This window comes from Apiospora kogelbergensis, assembly GCF_038363985.1.
Source record: "Apiospora kogelbergensis strain CBS 113332 chromosome Unknown utg000002l_segment0_segment0, whole genome shotgun sequence".
NCBI lineage: Eukaryota > Fungi > Ascomycota > Sordariomycetes > Amphisphaeriales > Apiosporaceae > Apiospora > Apiospora kogelbergensis.
Window position 1 is genome coordinate 3039451 of NW_027117419.1, and position 21072 is coordinate 3060522.

The window sequence follows — 21072 nt, forward strand, 5'->3', positions numbered from 1 at the left end:
TAAATATACTAGAGAAGAATCTAAAGTACCGTGAGACGAAAGCCTTTATCGCAGCTTTTCGGAGTCTAGTCCCGCCTCCTTACCCCGTCCAGACGAAATTAGATCAGTGCCCTTGCTGGATTCCACAATCCGCTACACAGTGTTGCCCCTCTCCAGTTGTTGACTGGCCGTACTAATAGAATATCGCCAAATTCTATGGGTTTCACCAGCGCTAAAGGGGCTGTTGACCGTGATGTAGCCGTGCAACAATAAAGAACCAACAACGCTTCATCCACTCTTGATATCGACCTACATATATGATAGGTCTACATTTTCAACTGCATAAGCAGACAAAGGAACATCCCTAGTGTTGATGAAAACAACCACACCGAACATTATGGAGGTTGGTACCAACGTCTAGGTTGCCCTTCCCGTATCCCCTTTCACCTTTCTCCTTCCCCGTTCGCCTCTGCGATCTTGGGTTAGCATAACGTCCAATAAGATCAATTCTGCCCTGATTTGCAGGCTAGCCCAATGTTGCAAGCTCCCGTTGGCTTCTTCTTCTTCTTGTCTGCCGCCTCCTTCTTCTTGTTTGCCGCCTCCTTCTTCTTGTCTGCCGCCTCCTTTTCTTTCTTAGCGACGTCCTCCTTCTTCTTCTTGTCACTGTTCTGCTTCGTTTTGTCGTTTGCCTTCGTCTTTCCGGGTAAAATAGTTTGTTCCTTCTTGGGCTCCGTCATTTTCTCAATCTTCTTGCAAGTGCTTGACTTGGAAAGCTGGCAGCCAATCGATGCCTCACTGCCGAGGGCGGAGTCTGGGAGGTTGACCAAAGCCACTGATAGCGTAAAAGTGTTAGGATTAGGTCTCGCTCTCAAGTTTAATCCGCGCTGATCTTCTGATGAAGTCTGGGTAAATGAATGCAGGAAACGACTTACTGAATATCCCTTCTGGGCTGAAATCGAATGGCGGGGGTTTGCCACACACATCTTTGACCCAGCTTCCAAAGAAGTCCTGGCCGCTTACTATATGTGACGATATATTAATCAGTAACAGTGTTACGCAAGGCGAGACAAATGCATTGCATCGTATCTTCCCGAGGAAGACTTACTGTTGTTTTCGTAGGCCGCCTTCGCTGCCTTGACCACTTTTGCCGAGATCTGGACTCCCTTGATAGTGGCGCCAACGCCTGGTATGAAGGAGATGCCGGTGTCAACAATCCCCTTGAGCAGGGCAAATCCAGTCGCACATATGGTCTTCAATGCTTCTTCAAGAGCCTGCTTCACCTTCTCGAAGCCTTCAGCGACGAACAGGGCTATGTGCTTGGCAATGGCCGGGGCTTCGCATTTGCAGATGCCCGTCGCCCAGAGATTTCCATTCTCATCCTGGGTGTAGGAGGCTTGAGGGCCCGGATCCATTTGGTAACACTGGAAAAGAAGCAGAGAGATATTAGCCCGAGTTGTTAGAAAGGGGCTGATGTGTGTTCAGAATTGTACTTATACATACACTGACGCCTTTCATACTCTTAAGTGCCTCATCATGGTCAATCGCCCGCGCTGAAATGGATAGCCCAGCCTCTTCTCCCCGGCGGCGCCTGTTTCTGGACCTCTGGCCGGCTCTCGTCTTTTTGTTCTCGTCTGGGTTGGCTGCGCAGTACTTGGTACAAATGCCAATGTTTCTGCGGTCATCCATGTTTATGCCTTTATAGGAGTAGCAGAGCCCAAGTCTCTCAAAGTTCTTCACGTTATTCTCCATCTGTTTGGGGGTTGCTTTTCCCTTCGTCGGGAGGCTCCATTCGTCCCCGTCCCGAATCGCCACGCCCTTGATGGGGGCCACCTTGGAAGCCATTTCGTCTTGAGCCTGGTAGGTGGCAGAAGCAAACCCACTGACAAGCAGCAAAGCTACCACTAGTTCGCGGAGAGATTTCATGGTTGATCGAAGAGAAAAAGGTGAAGAAGCAAAGAAAAAGAAGATAAGTAGAGTGGAGATAGTGAGAGTTGTCGGTAGTCTGTCTAATGATTGCGAATCCAGAGTTTGCCTTATTGACGCCAATAACTCATTTATATATGGGCTACACATTACTATGCGTGGTATTACTGAAGGAAAAAATGTGCTGCCTACGCCAAGTCTAGGGGAGTAGACGGACATGGCCCTGGCTGCGCCACATCCTTCTGAGTTGAGGGCTTACATGAGATGCTGACAACGACAGGATTGCCGAGAATGACCTGAATTTGGTTTGTTTTCCCTGATTGGACGATCAACTATTATACGAACGACGCATTATAGGTGGTCCCAAATCTATTTGCGGATGGTTGCCAATAACATTTGTAAGGGCGCAATACTCGAGGCAACAACTGATTCAATAAGTAGCAGGGGATGCTCCACCTTGCTAACCTGTAAATGATAATACCCATACCTAGAACGATATACGAAACATAGCATCGATGACAGAGTCATCATCTGGCTCTGGGCACACATATTTGACAGCCCAGGATGATCCTAACGTTAGAAACAGGTACATGTTTATGCATCACCAAGCAAACAAAGTACCCATCTTCAGTACGGGACTTAAGCACTACCACTGTCCAAAGTATAGATGGTAATTTTATGCATGTTGAGTTTCAATGTCCAGCCAAACCAAAAGCTTCGCAAATGTCCCATGCAGTAGACTCTCCAAAACCTCTGCCTTGGAATACGATTCGTCAAAGCTGCTGAGGACGCACATCCTGCCCTTGAAGGTGTGAAGCATCAGGCAGTTCATGAGTTTCGCCCCCGACGTCAGGACGTAGGTGTCCTCTACCTCCAAATCCCCGAAAAGGCCCCTTTCCCTTCGCCACCGTGGAAGGACCGCCGCATGAAGTCCTCCGCTACGCCGAGACTCGAGAAGATGGGTGCATTCGTCGCTGGAGTGGCCGGCCCGAGAATAGAACGGACGTAGTGCGTCAAGGCATCTAGGCCCGTAGGCTCTTGCCCGAAGTCTCTCCTCGTGGATCGAAAAAAAACCCGCTCATGTCCCGGGCGAGCTCATCCAACGATCTTTCTAGTGGAACGCCTCCAATCGCTGTTGTCCCGTCTTGGACTGTCATTTCCAGCGCAAAATGAACGACAACGTGGCAATCCATGCCGAGGCCGCAGCCAGTATCGGCAGTAACACTATGTCTGACTTCATTGCGGACACCACCAGGTCGCGCGCCTTCAGCCAACCCTGTATGCTGGGCCAAGCTGAAAGGCCCAGAAGGTCGTCGCGCGTTGGGGGTAGGTTTGGGCGCGGCGACTCACCATTGGGCATTGTGGGACGCAGCAAGCCCCCGACGTTCTCTTCCCCAGAAAGTGGAACAACAGGTGTGGCTTGGACGACCTTCTTGAGGAGGGTGTCCCAGAATATCCAGGTGCTGCGCGCGTCTGTGTAGCAGTGGTGCGTGGTGAGGGCAACCTCGCTAGTCTTGGGCAGCCAGTGAAGACGAGGACGGTCTTCACGCTTGGGAGAGCGAGCGAGCCGTCGGGCGCCCAAGTCGGGATGGACCAGGAATGTTGCGTCCAGCCAGGCCGTCAAATCCTCCGGGGATGGGATCCGGTATACGTTCGAGTGCGAGCCGAACTCGACGGCCAGGCCCGGATCATCGTAACGCAACGCAACCCACGCATGCCTCAGTTGTGATTCCCCGCCATTGTCAAGGATGGGCTCGTTGAGGTAAGTCGCTCGAGTGATTAAATTGCGCCTTGATCTTGACAACCGATACGACAATAAGTGTTGTACGCTCCGTCTCCGCCTCGCCAGTGACCCAGTTGGCGAAGAATTGACCAAAGGAGTCGTGAGTCTGGGCGTATACGCCGGGAGATGAAAGGGTCCAAGGCTGGTTTCTAGACGTAGACATTCTGATGTATGGCAGACGCTGTATTTGTGATGAAGTGGGCAGCCACCAAGCGTTGTGTTGGGTCATCGTACGCTTCGTCAAAGACCCCGACTCTGTCCTAATACTAATACTCTGTGTGAAAGGGGCCAAACTACGGCTTATCCCACCTCAAGTAGGCCAATTACAGACCCTGTGAAGCTCATGTATTGATTGTTCAGATATTACTCGCCGGGGAAAGATGTTGCAATCTAGGGGGGTGTCTTGTAGTATGTTCCGCATTTCGCGGCCATACACATCGCTTTCTAGTGCATGAGACTTACCACTCCCTGGCAAGCTTCTCACGAGTGTTTTTGACGTGCCACACACCCCCTTCCCCACGATCCAAAGCTCGTTCTCCCCGAACACCAGATTGACTGGTTCATTGCCCCCTCCGCCGACTCGGATCGAGCCCATAATCCACCCCGATTCCGGATCTACGACGTCGACGACCTCACCACCGGCGCCGAAGATCCACCCGCTGCGGCTGGCGCGCACGCCGTCGTAAAAGTACTCGATCGCTCGGGTCAGTAGCCGCCGGTTCGTGAGCAGCGGGAGCTTCTGCCCCGTTGCCCGGGAGGTGGCAAAGTCAAATGCCCACAGGTCGCGCGGCCCCTGCTCGTTGCGCCGGGAGGGCTTCACCTGCGACGCGCCCGTATCCGCCACATAGAGCGAGCGGCCGTCGGGCGACACGGCGATGCCGTTCGTGTTGCCGTCGGGCAGGTACATCAGGGCCTTGATACGCAGCGTGGTGCCGTTGACGAAGTAAACGGTAGGGGGCGTGGGTGCACCGTAAGGGTGAAGGTTTCGGCCCTGGCAAGATAACACGATTAGTACATACAAGCAAGTCCCCTTGGATGGATAGATATTATTCATTCTGTACGTACCCAGCCCGACAACGAGTCTGTCAGATAGTAGTTCCCCTCAGGGTCCATGTCGAGGTCGTTGAAACTGATGAATGGCTGCTCATTATTGTTGTTGAGGATCGTCTTCCGCTCCCATGTGGAGGGATCAATGGTGGCCAAATATCCCGTCTCGTGAGGACCTCCATCAGTCACAACATGAAGCTTGCCCTTGCTATAGACGCAGCCATGTACATTCCAAGTGGGCGGATTGGTCCGCACCTTGGTTAAGGTGTTGGTTTTGAGATCCAAGACATACTGATAGTCGTGACCGCCGTTTTCACCGCCACCCGGGCCGCCCCATTCGACGAAATAGAGCTGGGACGTTTCAGGGATGTAACAGGGAGCTTCGTGGATCTGGAAAGGCAGAACTTGGAGCTGCTCAACCGTTGCGTCTGGTCCTATTATTTCAAAGAAGCGAGAATCATAAGCGACAAAGTTCGTTTGGTTGATATGCTCGTTGCTGCAATGCACCGTCAGCAGATGTTACATGAGGGAGCCATATCACGGTCTTTCTCACATGGCAGCAACCCTGCTGTCGGAGACTGTGGCCGCAGACGGGGCCTGAAATCCGGAGCGGTTGAATTCGCCAGGTATCGCAGCCAAGAGGGGGTTCTCATTGGACACCCATGCCCATCGGCTAGCGTTGAAGCCCGCAGGGATCGCATCGAGCTGGCTTTGCGCAGCAGCTAGTCCCGCCAAAGCAAATTGAGCGACCTTGCTTGCATACATGGTTCCGGAGTACTCGATTAGTTGTCAAAACAGCGGGATGGATTGAAAAGGTGTCTTACACCGCGAGGAATGATGCGATATATTTATTTACGACCACTCTCGGGCCGGCACCGATGGGGCCCGCAATTCCAACAGGCAAGATCGCGGGTGTCGTCCGACAATGCCCAGGCCGAGTGATGGAGCTGCATTGGACCGGGTACTAGTCGGAACTGACTCGGGGTAGTAGCAATTCATGCTTGGATTTCTGGCAATCAACCGGTGAAGCATATCTTGCGTTGGTAGATGGACAACACGTTCGGAGACTGCACAGCCGGCTGCAGCTGTCAGCCGCCGAGTGCAGCTGTTCACCTGTACTCCCTAAGCTCTGCAGCTGCTGCGCCCCACTGAACCCCAACCCGACGCCGTCATCAGGCTGCCATCTTCTGACCAGGAAACCATTGACATCGACAACAAACTTGATCGACTGCCTCCTTCAAGCTTCTTCTGCATTTAAGCAGCTATTGGATATACCCCAGCCATACATTTCTCCCTCAAATCAGCACCATGGTCATCAAACCAGTTTATGAGCCCGACACGGCTCCCCCATATCAACCTGCTGATTCACCGCCACAGCAAGGCAACCGGGACTCGCAGTATCGGAGCGCGCCGCAATCGCCAGGCTTCCCGCCCCGACAGCCCATGATTATGGGTTTCCCTCCCCAGCCTCGTCCCATCTCCTCTGAGTCATCACCCCTGGCCGGTTCCTCTGCCTATCCTACCTCCCCGCAGTACCTGTCATACCCTTCCTATGTGCGAGGTCACTCCTACCAGCAGCCGGCCCCGGCTCCGATCCCGTCTCCGTATGGCTATGCCGGGCAACCCGCCCAGCAGTATCCCCAACAGCCAACATACGCCGAGCCCCCAAAATCACAACCATCCTATTCCCCGCAGCCGCCTCAGTCCCCGCAATCCCCTCAATACCCCTCTTCGCAGCCTGCTTTTTCACCACCACCAGCCCAGCCTCAGTACCCAACCCAGCCCCTGTACGCGGAACCCCCTGCTCCCTCATCGCCACCAGCCCAAATAGAATACTCGGCCAAACCGCTGTACCCAGCCCAGCCGTTATATGCGGACCCCCCGGTGCCCCCAACCCCAGAACAGCCGCTCTACTCGAGCCCCCCAGCGCCACCGCCTTACAGTACCCATGGGGATGAGAAGCAGGAGTGCCCTCCTTCTACGGACCCGGCGCCGGACCCAGTGCCAGTGCTAGTTTCTGATGATGCTGAGCGCGGTCTTATGGGAGCCGTGCTCGGCGGTGCAACTGGCGCGTTTGCCGGCCACAAAGTGAACCACGGGTTCCTAGGCGCTGTGGGCGGCGCCTACGCTGGCCACAAGCTCGAGGACGCTTTGAAAGATAAAAAGAAGCACAACAGCCGGCCAAGCTCCAGCAGCAGCCAACAGCAGGAGCTACCGCCAATGATGATAGTGCCGCCCCAGCCGATATACGATCGGGTAGACACCCCGACATCGGCGTCAGCACCTTCACCCTCGCCAAAGCCGGAACCGTCCCGGTTCGGCAACTTCTCCCACAGCTCCTCCAGAATCAGCCTCGACCGAGACTACGATCTGATCGCCGAGTGCCGCACCATCCGCGGTCATCAGAAGCTGTCGTCCATCTCACTCAACCAATGCTTGACCAACATGGACGGCCATTTCAAGTGGGCTGGCGCAGATCCGGGACGCTTCGGCGACTCAGCCCGCAATGTTCGTCTAGCTGATGAGGGCCGCGTTCTCGAGGCTGATCTCCGCGCCATGAACGGGACTTGGCGCGCCGACAGAATTCACTTGGATGAGAGGATCACTAACATAGACGGAGATCTCCAGTTGAAATGAGATAGGTTTTTCTTATTCATGTCAGATCAAAATGATGGTACACTGGTCTAGTCAATAACATACTATTCTACCACATCAATATGCAATACCATTTGCTAAGCTCCATTCTAATTAGCATGTCTTTCAACATACTGCACATGAAACCAACGGAGGACGTTTGACTATTACCCGTAATGCTTCGCCAATTCCTCTAAGCCTGTCTTCACTTGCATTGCGCTGTCCTGAGAAGATGGAGTCGTAGGGCCTTGATAAGAGATTGGACCTGCTCTGAGCTGCTGAGCTGAACAATGTACGCCGGAGTGAGCTCACTTGCAAACGCACTGAAGTAAAACCATTGGCGTGTTTGAAGTCTTGGCTGCCCCTCAACAAGGTAGATTCGGCGAGAACGGAGTTCAATGGATCAAGTAAAGGGGTATTGACTGAGTTCGCCATTCTAGCGTTCGTGAGGGGAGCCGCAAGGTCGTCCAGAAACGATATATTGCGGGGTAGTTGAAGAGATATGCACGTGAGGAGAGCATGCAAACAAACAAGTTTGAAAATTACCAAGGTGGATGAAATCTGGTGTGGGCGGGGAAGACGAACACTTTCGTGGGACGTTGGCTGACACTTTTTCTGATTGTTGGCCACACAGGCCCAGACGAGCCCAGGGATGGGAATATTCATGTGACAATGTACATGCACATTCCCATATACTCGGCGACCACGTAATCCCCGCGGATGAATTCTAAACCATTTCTCATTAGTCTACTCCCTTCTAGGCGGTGAGATGCTGTGATCTCATGCAGCTGGAATCGTGTGTAATAGTGCAGTCGGATATGTGATGCTACCATTGACACATTTATCTTATTTGGGTTTAGTTGTAGGCCGAGTCGTCAGGTGTCTATAACTCCCAGATTAATATGCTCATTGCAACTGCAATCGCGTGTTCTATACTGAGGAATGGGGGGTATCCGCGGGTCTCGTGAACAGCTCCTAGGGCGATGAATCAGCAACAGCATATTAGTTTGTTTGAACCAATCAAGTATGCGTGCCAAGCCTAAATATATGAGGTGGCAGCCATGAACGTAGAGATACGCTTATAAGTGTGTAACCAAAGACCATATGGGTATTTATATCTGGCAGTCATCATCTGCAGGTGCTTTCTTTTACTGCCAGGATATCCCAATTTCAAACCCCAATACCAAAATTATCAGAACCTTGGGCATCGCTTACATCTTACCTCATGGAATTAAAAGGCCTCATGCGCCTCTCCCTACCCCTATATTCTTTACTGTTTATTGCGGCACCTGCCGCGGCGCTGCCCACCAATGACGTGGTTCAGAGCGCCGTCCCAAGCCACCCAACTACACCGGACGGCACCTGTGGTCCCGCCACAACTGGAGGGTATGCCTGCAAGGTGGGATACTGCTGTTCGAAATGGGGCTATTGGTGAGTTTGGACTACACTCTAGGCTTGATTCTCCTTCTTCCGACCGAAGGTGCTGGATCCTGTCCGCGGATGGATAAACTGACGTCCTTAACTTCCTTCCGATACGTTAGTGGCGTAACACCCGAGTACTGCGGATCTGATTGCAACGCGGAATATGGGCAATGTAGTATTCCACACCCGCTTACCCCGGACGGGAGCTGCGGGCCCGGCAGCGCGGGCCCGTACCGCTGCGCCGACGGCAACTGCTGCTCTTCATATGGCTGGTGGTAAGTTCCCTTTTCTCGATCTTTTTGATATTGAAGTGAGGATGCAATGGAAACTGACCTACTACGACATCCAGTGGCCCATCAGCGGAGTTCTGCAAGAACTGCCAACCAGGATGGGGTAACTGTTAGGTTCGAGAGTGAGGCAGTTTGAGGTATCGTTCTAAACTTCGAAGGGTTATAAATGGGCAACGGTATGTTTAAATGGAGATATCTCATACCGCGATATCATCAGCTATTACATTCTTTAGTAGCGGGATTTGGTGTACAGCGTGGCTCAAATGGAGTGAATGATTTTATTGCAAAAAGGGGCTTTCCCATCACCTTGTCTTTCAATTTTCTAGCATGAATTCGACATATAGGACTGTATTATACAGTCCATGAGCATTTGTCGATACTTAATAGTTCATCGCTGCAGCCTACCTACTATTGTGGTCTCTTTCATCAAGATAATGTTGCAGCCGACAGTTGCAAAACTCAGAAACCCACTCCAGTTGTCTTTCCAACATGAAACGTGAGGGCTTCATGAGAAAGATCAATTGGCCCAATTGCTTCTTTATATATCATGGAGTCCAGCCTCATGATTCAGTAAGCGAGAGTGGTATTGCACGATTGATCTATCTATTGGCTTCGTGCGCTCGTTATTAATTCATTCCTGTCCCAGGGCGCTTCAATTGACGGTGAGAAGCGAAAAAGTTAATCTCGCTTCTAAAGTGATTATTAGTACCGTTCCTTGGATGTCCCATATTATCGTTGGTTGACACGGCACTACCAACATTCACATAATCGGTTTCACTCCAGGTGTAGACAACCTTGTGATCTGTATCATGATCGTATAAGTCATCCAGGGGTAACTCAGACACTCTCCTTTGGGGTCCTCGGAGTTTGGGATGGTTTGGATTTGTGATGTCTAGCCTTGATGGCACATGGTCCACAGTACTGACGGGAACGGCCGAGGTGCAGTTTTCCCACGTACTGGGCCCAATTTGCTCTTCTGTCTGGCTGTGTAACTGCAGCGTCGCATTTGATTTCCATTCAAGATATCGATAGGACTTGTAGCGGTAGCGTTTGTGTAGGGAATTGAAGATAGGGTCAACAAGGTAAGAGATAGCAAACATGAGTCCGCCCGCGGTGAGTGTGAAGCACAAACCGAACCTGTTACACGATTTGTGCGAAGAACTGAGGACTTTCTGTTCAAGCGACAGTATGTCAGCGACCATCTGGGAATTATCAGGCTTAGCTTGTGCAGTGCTCACCTGACTTTCGCAGAACGTCTTCTCGAAATAATTGGTAGAGAGCCAACGCATGGCCTCGAACTCAGGCTCGCTAGGTCCACGTGCTGTACTGATATATGACAACTGCTTCTGTGATAAGAGCGTGTTCCACCAGTGGATCATGTCTAGTTTCCACTAGTTGTCAGGAAGCCCCGTCACAGCTTTCCCGCACAGACGATCCAATGACGACAAGAAACTAGACCGGGCTCTTCTCAGAAATTCGTAGAGCATTATAGGATTGCTGCTCAATATCAAGTGACCCCATATTAAGGCACTACCCCTTGGGTGCCGCGAAGATTCCCGCCCTCTTTTCGATTTCTTCTGACGAGGTACGGGTCATAGTTCCTGAGGTGACAGTGGCACGGTACCAATCATCAGCCATTTGCCTTTCGAAGTAAACCCCGTTGCCGGAGAGAGATAGTATCTCAATATCCCCGTCAGGCCGTTGAAGCTTCTTTCTCGACATGAAGCTTGCCATCATCGTAGGCTTGTTTTGGATAGTCATCGAGTACTCTGATCCGATGGTGGCAAAGGCCAATGGGCCTAGATTAGATTGAGACTAGGGGAAGCTTAATTATTACTTACAGGACAAGAAGATCAATGAGTTCCCCTTGTATTGAGAATTGACGTCCTCAACTTGGTACGTGTAGTCGGCCACGATAAGGTTATTCATGGAGCCATGGAGGCTACCACCTTAGTCGTACGAAACCAAAGTATGACTGGCAACTAAACGGGCCCTTTTGTATCCTTCGGTTTTTAACGGTGCGCAATGAAGCACCTCTCTCACTTGAAATTGTTGGCTGTCGGGTGAATTAAGTCCGAGATGGTCGCGGCTATCAATAAACCCCGAGTCCAGCAGCATATTTGAATTGTTGCTCTGAAAGATGCTGTTGTCGAAAGGAAAGCTCACTTTGTAGTTGGCGATGGCAGTCGGAAGTTTTGGTATTATGAATTCCTTTCACTCGATCATGCTAGAAATCCGGTTGCTCAAGTAGCGCTCTTCGGCATAGTCAATAGCTTTGCTGACCATTTGTGAAGAGTAGAAATTGAATAGACCTCTCGCTGTTTTGGGGTTATCTCTTATAAAGCCGCAGCGGTCCGATCGAAGTAGCACTTCGTTTCCCGCGTCGGTAGAGATCGCTGAGGAGTAATAACTACCAGCGTCGACGAAGCCCGAGAAACAAAGGATGACGAGAACGATTAAGAGTGACAGCCCATAGAGGCTTCTTAGGCCCAGATGCCGCCACGACCAGAGGAGGGAAAATAGTGATACGAAGCCAGCCTCGGGGCTTGAAGAGTTGCATAGGATAACCTGGCGTTGACGCTGGATAGTTTGGGCGGATGCAGAGTTTGTAAAGTATCTATGCAAGAAGAAACAGGCGATGCGCCAGAAGCGAGTAGCAACAAATGCAATGCAAAAGGCTGTTAGCACAATGATATAGTTGCCATGCTCGCGGCTCAGAGTCCATGTTGACCCGAGAACCAATCCTCGAGACCAGTTGGTCCAAAGGCCAAGATAGACATTACCACTGACATCCATTGTTGTAGGTAGCTGGTGAACACTCGAAGTGAAGCTAATGCAACTGGAACCATGGCGCTCGTGGGTCGCATTGAAGACTCCAAGGGTGGGGGGATTGGGGGCTTTAGACTGCGTGATTTGTAAATTCCGAAATATGAAGTTAGATATAGGGGAAACCAACAGAGTGAAGGACCAATCACTTACAATCCTGTCCCGAATTCTCGGTGGCTCAGCTCCAGGCTGCAATGCGTACAAATCGACCCAGACACCAAAGTCCTGATTTTATTGAGGGCAAATGGCATGCATCTCCCTTCAACTTTACTTGGACGCCTGAGAGTCTGGTTTATTGTCAATGGGTTGCAGGCACCTGTCGAATTGACGGTAGGCCGCAGCAACACAGTTTGTGGCGGGACCTGCATGTCCTGAAGGGTTTGAAACTAATTACCAAAGACGCTGTAAACAGGACATGGAACTTATAGTTCTCTTCGGCACTTTCACTTGCCTTATTGATATCCTCCAAGAACACCGTGTTGTGAGCTGGGACTTCTGTGTAGATTGCAACCATCTGGGCGCGAAAAGACGCAAAGCGCGTAAAAGCGGCGCGGCTGGGGAGCCATGCACAGATTACTTTCCCCAGTTTGTATCTTCTTGATCTTGATATATCTTCTTTTCTTATTTTGGATATCAGCTTTATTCGGGACCAGCAAACATGGGAGGTCGAATCGATGTGTTGGTTAGTTGGTGTACTAGATAATCTCCATAGGGATTGTTGAAGTTCAAATAAGCTTGACCCACACTCCCCTGGTAACATGTTTCAAAAGTTTGTGGCATTTCCTAATGGCCTTGTTGCTGGTCACAGGTCGCTAACCTTGCAACAAAAAAACCGAATCTGGGATTTCTTGTGCATCTGTGTAGGCCTGCCAAGTATGCAGCTTGGTGCAAAACCGGGGACGACCATGCCTCATACCCAGCTGTTCAAGGTTGCGGCAACTGTGCGCCGGCTTGCACAACCGTCATGAGCAGATGACTCAGAAATGAAAGTTGTTTAGTCGTAAAGGTTATTGCCTACCTGTTGCAGCCGACAAGAGTCACGCAGGCAGGTCCCAGGACCAGGCTTCATGGATGCAAGATGTGCGGGGGTAGAAGACAAAGATGAAGGCGAAGAGGAAGACAAAGGGGAAGATCGTTTCCCGCGCCTCACTCCTACAATTGGCAAATGATGCGCAAGGCTCCCAGGCTCATGCTCTCTGCAAGAAGCAAAGGGGCCTGACCAGCTGAACAGGATCGCAGGATGACGCAAGCAGCTGCATGTACAACCAGGACTTGCAGCATTTGCAGCCAGATGAACAAACCTGCACAGCCTGATGGTTGGTTGCCTGAGTCATAGTTGTTCATCATCATTGTTCATATTCTTTAGTGCTGGCAGTGCAGCCCAATTTTGATGGAGCAGCTTGGCAGGCAGCCGGCAGATCGCTAAAAGGCGGAAATAGGCCAATGATAGGGCCTACCACGGGAAGGCCAGGTGTTAGTCCCCGCGCTGTCCCACAGAACTACAGGGGCCTTGAGGGGCCTTGAGGGGCCCAACAGGCACCAGGCTGCCTCATTCCCTCATTCCCAGGCCGCAGCACGTTCGCCAACGCCGGCCGTGTGAGTTTGCCTGAAGAAACCCCACAATCCGAATCCGAATCCCCCCATTCCAGGCATACACGCTCCTAGCTCTTGGAGCCGGAGGAGCAGCCGAAGAATGGACGTTGGTCGCATCTCTACTATCCGCTGGGCCAGAATCAAAACGGTAGGCCGGGTCAGCGCTAAACTCAATCCTGGTTGATGCGCTCCGATGCGTCACACCCGAATGTACATGGGCGTGGCTTGGCGAGGAAGCCAATCAGCTTGCTTGGTAACAGACACCCCAGGTTTGTTCAGGCATTGGTATAAGTCATGTCGGCATCCCCTACATGTCTGCCTGCCTTACCGGAGGGAAACACATTCCATTTAACCTCAACAAGCAATCTCAACTCGTCTCATCATCTCTCATCTCGCAATCAACCTTCTTCCGAGACGGCACCTGCAAGAGCAACAAAGAAGAGACCAGACAAAGCGCCATCGTGGATTGCCTGAGACTCCAAGCGAGCATCACATCACATCTGCCTCCCGTCATGGAGAACATCACCTCTAGCCTACCTCCTCTGGAGGAGGCCACACCAATGGGCATCTTCCAAGCCCTCCTAGGCCAGTGGGCGGGGAAGCTGGATATCACACAGACGAGCTCCCTCCTCACATTAACAGCCTTCGCCTTCGGCAGCCTGCGGTGGCTGCGGGGATCCACCAGCAGCGTCGTGGACTCGTTGCGGGACTACGCCACCATTCGCGTCGTAATTCCGAGTAGTAATGAGATGAGCACCTTTGTGTCCGAGTGGGTCGACCGGACCGTCCTGCCGCGGAGGTATAACCAGTCATACGTGTTCCGCGAGGCGGTAGATGACGAGGAGGACGAAGACGGCAACAGGATAAGTCCCATCGTCCCCATCATATCGGAGGAGGATGAGGAGGACGAGGACGAGGACGAGGAGTCCGCCGCTGCAGCCGGCGGCGGGGCGCTGGTGAAAAAGGGGGCCCAGCAGGCCGACCGGCCCATCGAGTGCGTGCCGCAGTTCAACCGCACGTGGTTCTTCTATCAGGGGCGCTTCTTCACCATCAGGCGGGGCAAAGGCAGCAGCAACGACGACGACGACAGTGATGATGATGATGACGGGGACAGCTCTGGCGTTTTCACCAAGCAACACACCATCACTATCACATGCGTCAGTCACTCAAGCAAGCCCGTTGTTGATTTTCTCGAGATGTGCCGGCAGGAAGCCAAGATCGGTCTCAAGAAGAAGCCCCAGATGCGCATTCACGGCCACGACGGCTACCGGTATTGGCGCTTCAAGTCCAAGTCTCCCGCGCGCCCGCTTTCTTCGATCCATCTGGACAGTGCCGTCAAGAAGGATCTGCGTAAGTAATTACATTTCTTCGAACAGCCCATTGTTTCAAATCCTGCCTTACAGGGCTAATTTATTACCATAGTAAGCGACATTGAGAAGTATCTGAGCCCCGCTACGCGGCGTCGGTACCAGCAGCGCAACATCCCTTACCAGCGTGGTTACCTCCTGCATGGCCCGCCCGGCACGGGCAAGTCGACGCTGGCTTCGGTGCTGGCCGGGCGATATGGCCTGAGCCTTTACGTGTTGCAGCTGGTGCACATTGACGACGAGGACCTGGAGCGGCTGTTCCAGGACCTTCCATCCCGGTGCATCGTGCTGATGGAGGATATCGACGCTGCGGGCATCGATCGTGATGAGACCGATTCGGAAGACTCGGGCAATGAGAGCGAGTCTAACTCCAACGGCGACAAGAAAAAAAAGAAGAGTGACGGTAAAAAGGACGCCAAGTCCAAGCGGAAGGAGTCCGAATGCACACTGTCCGGCATCCTCAATGTCCTCGATGGTGTCGGCGCGCAGGAGGGCCGCATCGTTATCATGACCACCAACTTCCCCGACGAGCTGGACGAAGCCCTCGTCCGTCCTGGTCGTATCGACAAGAAGGTCTACATCGGGTACATCTCGCGCAAGAGCGCCGAGGAGATGTTCGTCCGAATGTTCCGGCCGATCAAGAACGACAAGAAGAAGACCAACAACAAACCCAACACGTTGAAATCATCCAACAAAGCCGTCAAGGACGGTTATAAGAGGTTGCTCGATGAGAAAACAGAAGACTCTGACTCCGAGGAACAGAATGAAGTCTGTCGGTGCGAGAAATGCAAAGCCACTAGCGTGAAAGAATTGGCGGCCGAGTTCGCGCAACTGGTGCCCGAGAACAATATCACGCCCTCGGAACTGCAAGGGTTCTTCCAAGTACACCTCGACTGCCCCGTTGAGGCCGTCGACAAGTTCACCGGCTGGTTGTGGCAGATGCGCGAGGAGAAGGCACCGCGGCGGAGGAAGAACAAGCACGGCGTCATCAGCCTGCCCAACAGCCCTACATCCGAGAAGACGGATGAATCAGAGCAGACTGCCTCTACAGAATAAGTTTTTTTTAGATATACCACGTGGGTTCTTTGTTTTTCTTGTATATATGGAGCATTTTATTTTATCACGGTGGGACTTGGCCAGGTGTTTTGAGGGGCATATTTTTCACGCATGACGACAAGCGAGGGGATATATTTACAACAAATGATGAGAGCTAGTATTGGAACGCCATAGTCTACATGTGGTTATGATATATAAACTACAGTAATATACATGACAGATAAAATGATAGAATAACCACCGTGTATCGAAACGTAAAATCAAAAGAGCATTTGTAACAAAGCAACCATAATACTTCCCCCAACAATGCTGATACTGAAACATAAGTACAGGAACCGCCATCCGAGGACTTCGTCGCTGCGTCTGCGCTAGTCGCAACTGCTTGGGCGCCCGATATAGTCGCCGTGTTCCCCGTCCCCATGCCGAAGTTGCTTCCAGATAGCGGAGTCGGCGAGGAGCTGGCCGGCAAGGCCCGCGTGGCGCCTTCTGTCGTTGTGGTAGAGGCCTTGGAGACCGATGATAGAGATGACGAATTTGTACTCTTGTTGGCCACCGAGGCCGCAGTGAGGGAAGACGAGGCCCCCACGGCTCGCCGCTAGTAGGGTTGCGGTACCAGTTCGCCTCGGGGTCGCCCAGGCACGCCCCCAGCGGCACGAGCTCGTAACCCAACTTCTTCGCCTGGTCGATCATGTACTGCGTGAAGTTCCGCACCGTGTTTGGCTGTATGTCGTGGGCGAGCGCTATCCACGATGAAGAGGCAGGGCTGTGCTGGGATAGTATAGAGGAGTACGTGTTGCGGGCGTAGTTGTAGTCGCCAAGGTAATCTTTGGTGTCTACGTCGTAGTTTGCCTGATGAACACGGAGATTATTGTTATTTAAGTCTACCCCCGAAGAGAAATTGGATAAAGTGCAAAAAGTGAGAAATATACTTACAATGTGATATCCCAGGTCATTGAGGTCTTTGGTGCAGCCATCTGGGCAGCTGGTATAAGGAGGCCGGAAGTACGTAGGGAAGAATCCCAGAATATCCACAAAAGCTACCTCGTTTCGCAGAATCTGATCGCGACGCTGCTGCGCCGTGATGGCGCCCAGGTCCTGATGGCTCCAGCTGTGCGAGCCGATCTGGTGCCCGTCCTTGTACATGCGCTGGATGATGGCCGGGTAGGACGACCCCTGCTCGACCTGGCCCTTGCCGCCGTTGTTGCCGACCACAAAGAACGTAGCCCGGATATTTGTCTTCTTGAGTAGATCTAGGAGATCGGATGTATAGACATAGGGACCGTCGTCGAACGTCAGCGCCACCTTGCCGTTGGTCGTGCAGTGGGTTATGCTGGCGCCGTAGGGGACGGAGCCGAAGCGCGGCCGCGGCACGCGCGATGTGTCGCTCCCCGGCGGGACCTGGTTGCCGTCGCAGGCGGGCCCGTAGCTAAGTTGGCAGTCTGGGCTGCTGCAATAATCAGCGCCCGTACCGCAGACCCCCCGCGGACGAGCAGCAGAGACTAGGGGCGCACACGGCGTTGCCAGCTGAAGAACCGCATTTACCTCCCGCTGCCACATCTCTCCGGCTCAGACTTGGGCGCTCGGCCGAGCACGCAAGGGCGGTGTGGATGAATCCAGCCGCGTATACGAGTGTGGAAGGGTTCCGCATGTTGGAAATGTGAGAACGGGGGGCTTCGACAACAGTCAAGTGGATATAGACGACGCGTGAAGTATTATATTGCAATGAGAAACGATTGATTTGCCCCTGATGTTTTCAGAGTTGTTCTCTACTTTATGTGTTGTTTCACGATAGGGGACGCTCCTCCCACGTGTTGGTGGAAGAGATCATTGCCCGATATCATGGTTACGCCAGGCTGGGTGCGCCTTGGACTTGGCCAAGATCGGACAAGGAGGGACCGAAATAGCTGGGATAGACTAAGCAGGACCCCAGATGCCGTATTCCTACCTATGCAAATGCAGCCAATGGAACCTCTATTCCGCTGTCAGCGTCGACGGAGCTTGTAGCTCAAAGGCTAAGTGCGTGGTAGGATCCAGTGCCTGGAACAAGCCATTCTTCTGCGCCACCACTTCTCTGTATGTTTCTGCTGCTCTTGCCAAGACCGAAGGACTTTTTTGACGTAAACTCTGCGGTGCCATAGCAATCTGGGGGGCTTAGTGCTATGGGATTAAGGGAAGGGATGCTACGTTTGTTCTTATCCCTTGCACCATTTGAGGCGCCTTGTTCGTGGTCAGGCTATCAAATCCGTCATCGTGAAAGGCTATTCTTCGACATGTATTTGAGGCTGGGTACAGATCACACGGGAGCTAATCGATTCCCAGTTGCCCTTTTCGGCCACCGAAACCAATCCGCCCTGGATAGCGTCCACGCTTGTGGCGTTTCTGCTAGCCAGCTGAGCGTTGCACACCAGCCAATGACCGCTTCGAAAGCAAACACCTGGGAAACATTCAGTTGAAGCACCGACAACGATATACTAGAGAATATATATCCATTGCGGCATTATGCCCCATTCTAGGGCTTCCCCGTCCATGATACCATGTAAGTAGCAGTGAGAAACAAGCTTGTATTGCCGAGCGCGCAACTGCTCTTGAGGGCGGTATGTTGCTCGTAGCGCAAAAGGGAGATTCCCCCGAAGAGGACATGAACTATATCATCAATCTGCACATCATGGCAAGCATAGCCGATATGCCCTTGGTTGGTCATGAAAACCGTAGCATTGTGGTGTAGAAGATTGCGCATCCTGTTGATCATGTACCCAATTATGGCAATACATGCCTCCGTACATTGGACCGAGTCGGCTGGCGAATTTTCAATCCAATCCTTGAAAGATTCTGCAAGGCCTTTAGAAGGCGCTTGTGATGATGTCGCATGCATGGGCTGCAAGGCCACGACTCTACCAATTGGTAGGCCAAGGATAGCGAGCACACCAGGCCGAGGCGTGAAAAACTGGGCTTTGGTGAGCTTGGCCACGCAGCTTTCATGGTACTCGTTGAGAAGGCCTACTTCTCCGCCAGGCATATTATGTTCCTGCATGTAGCACCAGTTGGGGACCCATGACGGGAGCGACGAATTCTTTGGAGTAACGGCAACGCATACTAATGCCTGGAGATCACCATCCAGTCTGATCAGGCAAAGCAACAGCTCGGTCGATACTTGGGAGGCGTCCTTGCCATAGTCAACCTCAATGAGCCGCGCCACCTGCGGGAAGAGGCCGAGCACAGCGTATATCTTGTCCCGCGGATCCGTGGCCTGGCGGTCTTTGCAGGAAAGCAAGGCATGGACAACGTCACGCCTATCCCCCGCTTCTCGGAGCTGCGCGATCACCATTACACAGACACTAAGGCGGTCCAAGGCAAATATTGCAGAACCATGGACCTCTGGGTACGGCGGTAGGGCAGCCATCATCTCATGTTCGCTGTAGTTTTCTTGCGCCCTGTCCATTTCGGCTAACGTGATCTCCGACGAGCCGCAGACGAAGCTCACGTTGCGTGGCAGAACCACTTCCTGCAATGTCCACATCCGATTCCACCATGGCAGCGCAAGGAGCATCTGCAGGGAGCTTGCACAACTGGAAGTCGCAGGCCTTCTCGTAAGCTCATAGTCAATGTCGCTTGCACTCTTCGAGTCTTCAGCATTACCTGCGAGCCGGCGCAGCCAATCGAATGCTTCTACGGCTTTCGCTTCCGGTATTCCGTTCTGCAAAAAGCCTCGATTTGCTGCCCCCATGTCGGAGAGCTGCTCCGAGTACTCGCCAAGCCACATGAGCCCCCGTGTGGCACCGGAGTAGACCTTTCCCATCAACAACACTTGCCGGGATTTCTCCTCCAAGTCGGTTTGGTTGATACACAGAGCGTCGGCCCACAGGCAGCGGCTGATTGTACGAGATCGCAACCGACGCAAGGCAGCAAAAAGGTTCACAGTCACGGCGATCGTATGTCCGTCGAGAAAGACATCCTTGGTGATGGAAGGGTCTCCCCACGCATAGGAAAGAGACTCGAAGACTGTACTGTCGCTGAGGTAAACAGTCGAAGTCGTACAGGAGACGGGGTCCTCCCATGAGCCCGGCAAGAGATGGAGAAGGCGTATTTGCTCCCGCCGTGTGTCCAAAGGGTTATATGCATGCGGTAGTCCTGCTTTCAACTGGCTCCCAACCATTGCGTGAGAGTTGCGCTATAAGGTCGGAGTGGCATTCTCATTGGCATTGATTGGTTTGGGTAACCACGACCGCAGTCCAGCGTAACATAAGACCAAACCCAAGGTTGATATCTTGGATGAAGAAATGTTGTGAATTGGCCGTGAACGAGTTCACGGGGTTACGTAATGCAAGAACACAGATTGCGCACGCCGCTTTCTTCCTTCGCTTGAAAGGAGCGTGGCGGAGGGACGCCGGTAAGGCAAGATGGGGGAGGTTGTCTCCCCAGCTGCGCTGTGGGGTCACATCGTGCTGAATAACCCTGTACAAGACCGATTTAGAACATGGAGACGGATGGGATATAACAAATCTGCTTGACTCTAGATCTTTGGAGAAACGAGACACCAGATAATCGTATAGCAATCATTGATGCCACCCGTCGTCCAAGACTGACGCGTTTTTTTTTTTTGAAGCGATGCTCGTGTCCTTGACACATAGAGACGTCTCGGACCAGGGTCGGATGCCATTTGCTTGATGCGGATGAAAACAGCAGGTGCTGATGCCGAAATTCAGTCCTCTATGTGGCTGGATGGATGGATGGTTTTGCTTAGCCCCGGCTTCGTGGCACCCACCTCCTCATTATCCCGTATTCGCTCCTCGGTACCTTTGGCTCGTAAGGGGCCGAGATTTCGTATCAGAGTTTTTCAATTTCTCTCTCTCTCTCTCTTCCCTCTTTTACTCCTGCAAGTACATAAGGTAGGTTCGGCTTTTGAACCGAAGACCAGGACTGGGGTGCGGGCTGGGCCAAAAATGTTATCTACTTCGGGCGGCTAGCGATCTGTGTTCGTGCGTTGCATGGACTCGCAAGTGCCTAAGCCACGATCCCATGGCGAGCTGCCTCTAGCCAATCAATCTGGCGCAATCCGATGGTATGTGACACACGTGCAGCATTTGCTGCGAGCAACTTATTCATGTCTTCGCATTAGAAGAAGAGAGGCTAGCCGGCTGTATCTTTTGACGAC

At 52.4% G+C, this 21072-nt stretch overlaps 9 protein-coding genes across 9 annotated transcripts; 2 read left to right on the plus strand and 7 right to left on the minus strand.

Annotated features, from left to right (window-relative positions):
- Positions 1-482: 482 nt before the first annotated feature.
- PG998_003876 (uncharacterized protein) lies at positions 483-1902 on the minus strand (the record flags this gene model as incomplete). The annotated part of the gene is made up of 4 exons (XM_066870694.1): positions 483-811; positions 912-998; positions 1085-1400; positions 1480-1902. The coding sequence occupies 4 exons, from the start codon at positions 1900-1902 to the stop codon at positions 483-485; spliced, it is 1155 nt and encodes a 384-aa protein (XP_066734444.1).
- Positions 1903-3055: 1153 nt separating this feature from the next.
- Positions 3056-3848, minus strand: PG998_003877 (uncharacterized protein; the record flags this gene model as incomplete). Its single annotated transcript, XM_066870695.1, has 2 exons — positions 3056-3672; positions 3731-3848. 2 exons carry the CDS (start codon positions 3846-3848, stop codon positions 3056-3058), a joined length of 735 nt encoding a protein of 244 aa, XP_066734445.1.
- A 200-nt stretch (positions 3849-4048) lies between these two features.
- On the minus strand, positions 4049-5497 carry PG998_003878 (AkeP protein; the record flags this gene model as incomplete). Its single annotated transcript, XM_066870696.1, has 4 exons — positions 4049-4075; positions 4194-4676; positions 4751-5228; positions 5286-5497. The coding sequence occupies 4 exons, from the start codon at positions 5495-5497 to the stop codon at positions 4049-4051; spliced, it is 1200 nt and encodes a 399-aa protein (XP_066734446.1).
- A 543-nt stretch (positions 5498-6040) lies between these two features.
- PG998_003879 (uncharacterized protein) lies at positions 6041-7369 on the plus strand (the record flags this gene model as incomplete). Its single annotated transcript, XM_066870697.1, has 1 exon — positions 6041-7369. The coding sequence occupies one exon, from the start codon at positions 6041-6043 to the stop codon at positions 7367-7369; it is 1329 nt and encodes a 442-aa protein (XP_066734447.1).
- A 3239-nt stretch (positions 7370-10608) lies between these two features.
- Positions 10609-11007, minus strand: PG998_003880 (uncharacterized protein; the record flags this gene model as incomplete). The annotated part of the gene is made up of 2 exons (XM_066870698.1): positions 10609-10877; positions 10920-11007. 2 exons carry the CDS (start codon positions 11005-11007, stop codon positions 10609-10611), a joined length of 357 nt encoding a protein of 118 aa, XP_066734448.1.
- Positions 11008-11292: 285 nt separating this feature from the next.
- PG998_003881 (uncharacterized protein) lies at positions 11293-12418 on the minus strand (the record flags this gene model as incomplete). Its single annotated transcript, XM_066870699.1, has 3 exons — positions 11293-11982; positions 12058-12129; positions 12299-12418. 3 exons carry the CDS (start codon positions 12416-12418, stop codon positions 11293-11295), a joined length of 882 nt encoding a protein of 293 aa, XP_066734449.1.
- A 1591-nt stretch (positions 12419-14009) lies between these two features.
- On the plus strand, positions 14010-15920 carry PG998_003882 (uncharacterized protein; the record flags this gene model as incomplete). Its single annotated transcript, XM_066870700.1, has 2 exons — positions 14010-14847; positions 14920-15920. 2 exons carry the CDS (start codon positions 14010-14012, stop codon positions 15918-15920), a joined length of 1839 nt encoding a protein of 612 aa, XP_066734450.1.
- A 368-nt stretch (positions 15921-16288) lies between these two features.
- Positions 16289-17477, minus strand: PG998_003883 (chitin binding protein; the record flags this gene model as incomplete). The annotated part of the gene is made up of 3 exons (XM_066870701.1): positions 16289-16406; positions 16474-16769; positions 16854-17477. 3 exons carry the CDS (start codon positions 17475-17477, stop codon positions 16289-16291), a joined length of 1038 nt encoding a protein of 345 aa, XP_066734451.1.
- A 952-nt stretch (positions 17478-18429) lies between these two features.
- PG998_003884 (HET-domain-containing protein) lies at positions 18430-20073 on the minus strand (the record flags this gene model as incomplete). The annotated part of the gene is made up of 1 exon (XM_066870702.1): positions 18430-20073. One exon carries the CDS (start codon positions 20071-20073, stop codon positions 18430-18432), a length of 1644 nt encoding a protein of 547 aa, XP_066734452.1.
- Positions 20074-21072: the final 999 nt, after the last annotated feature.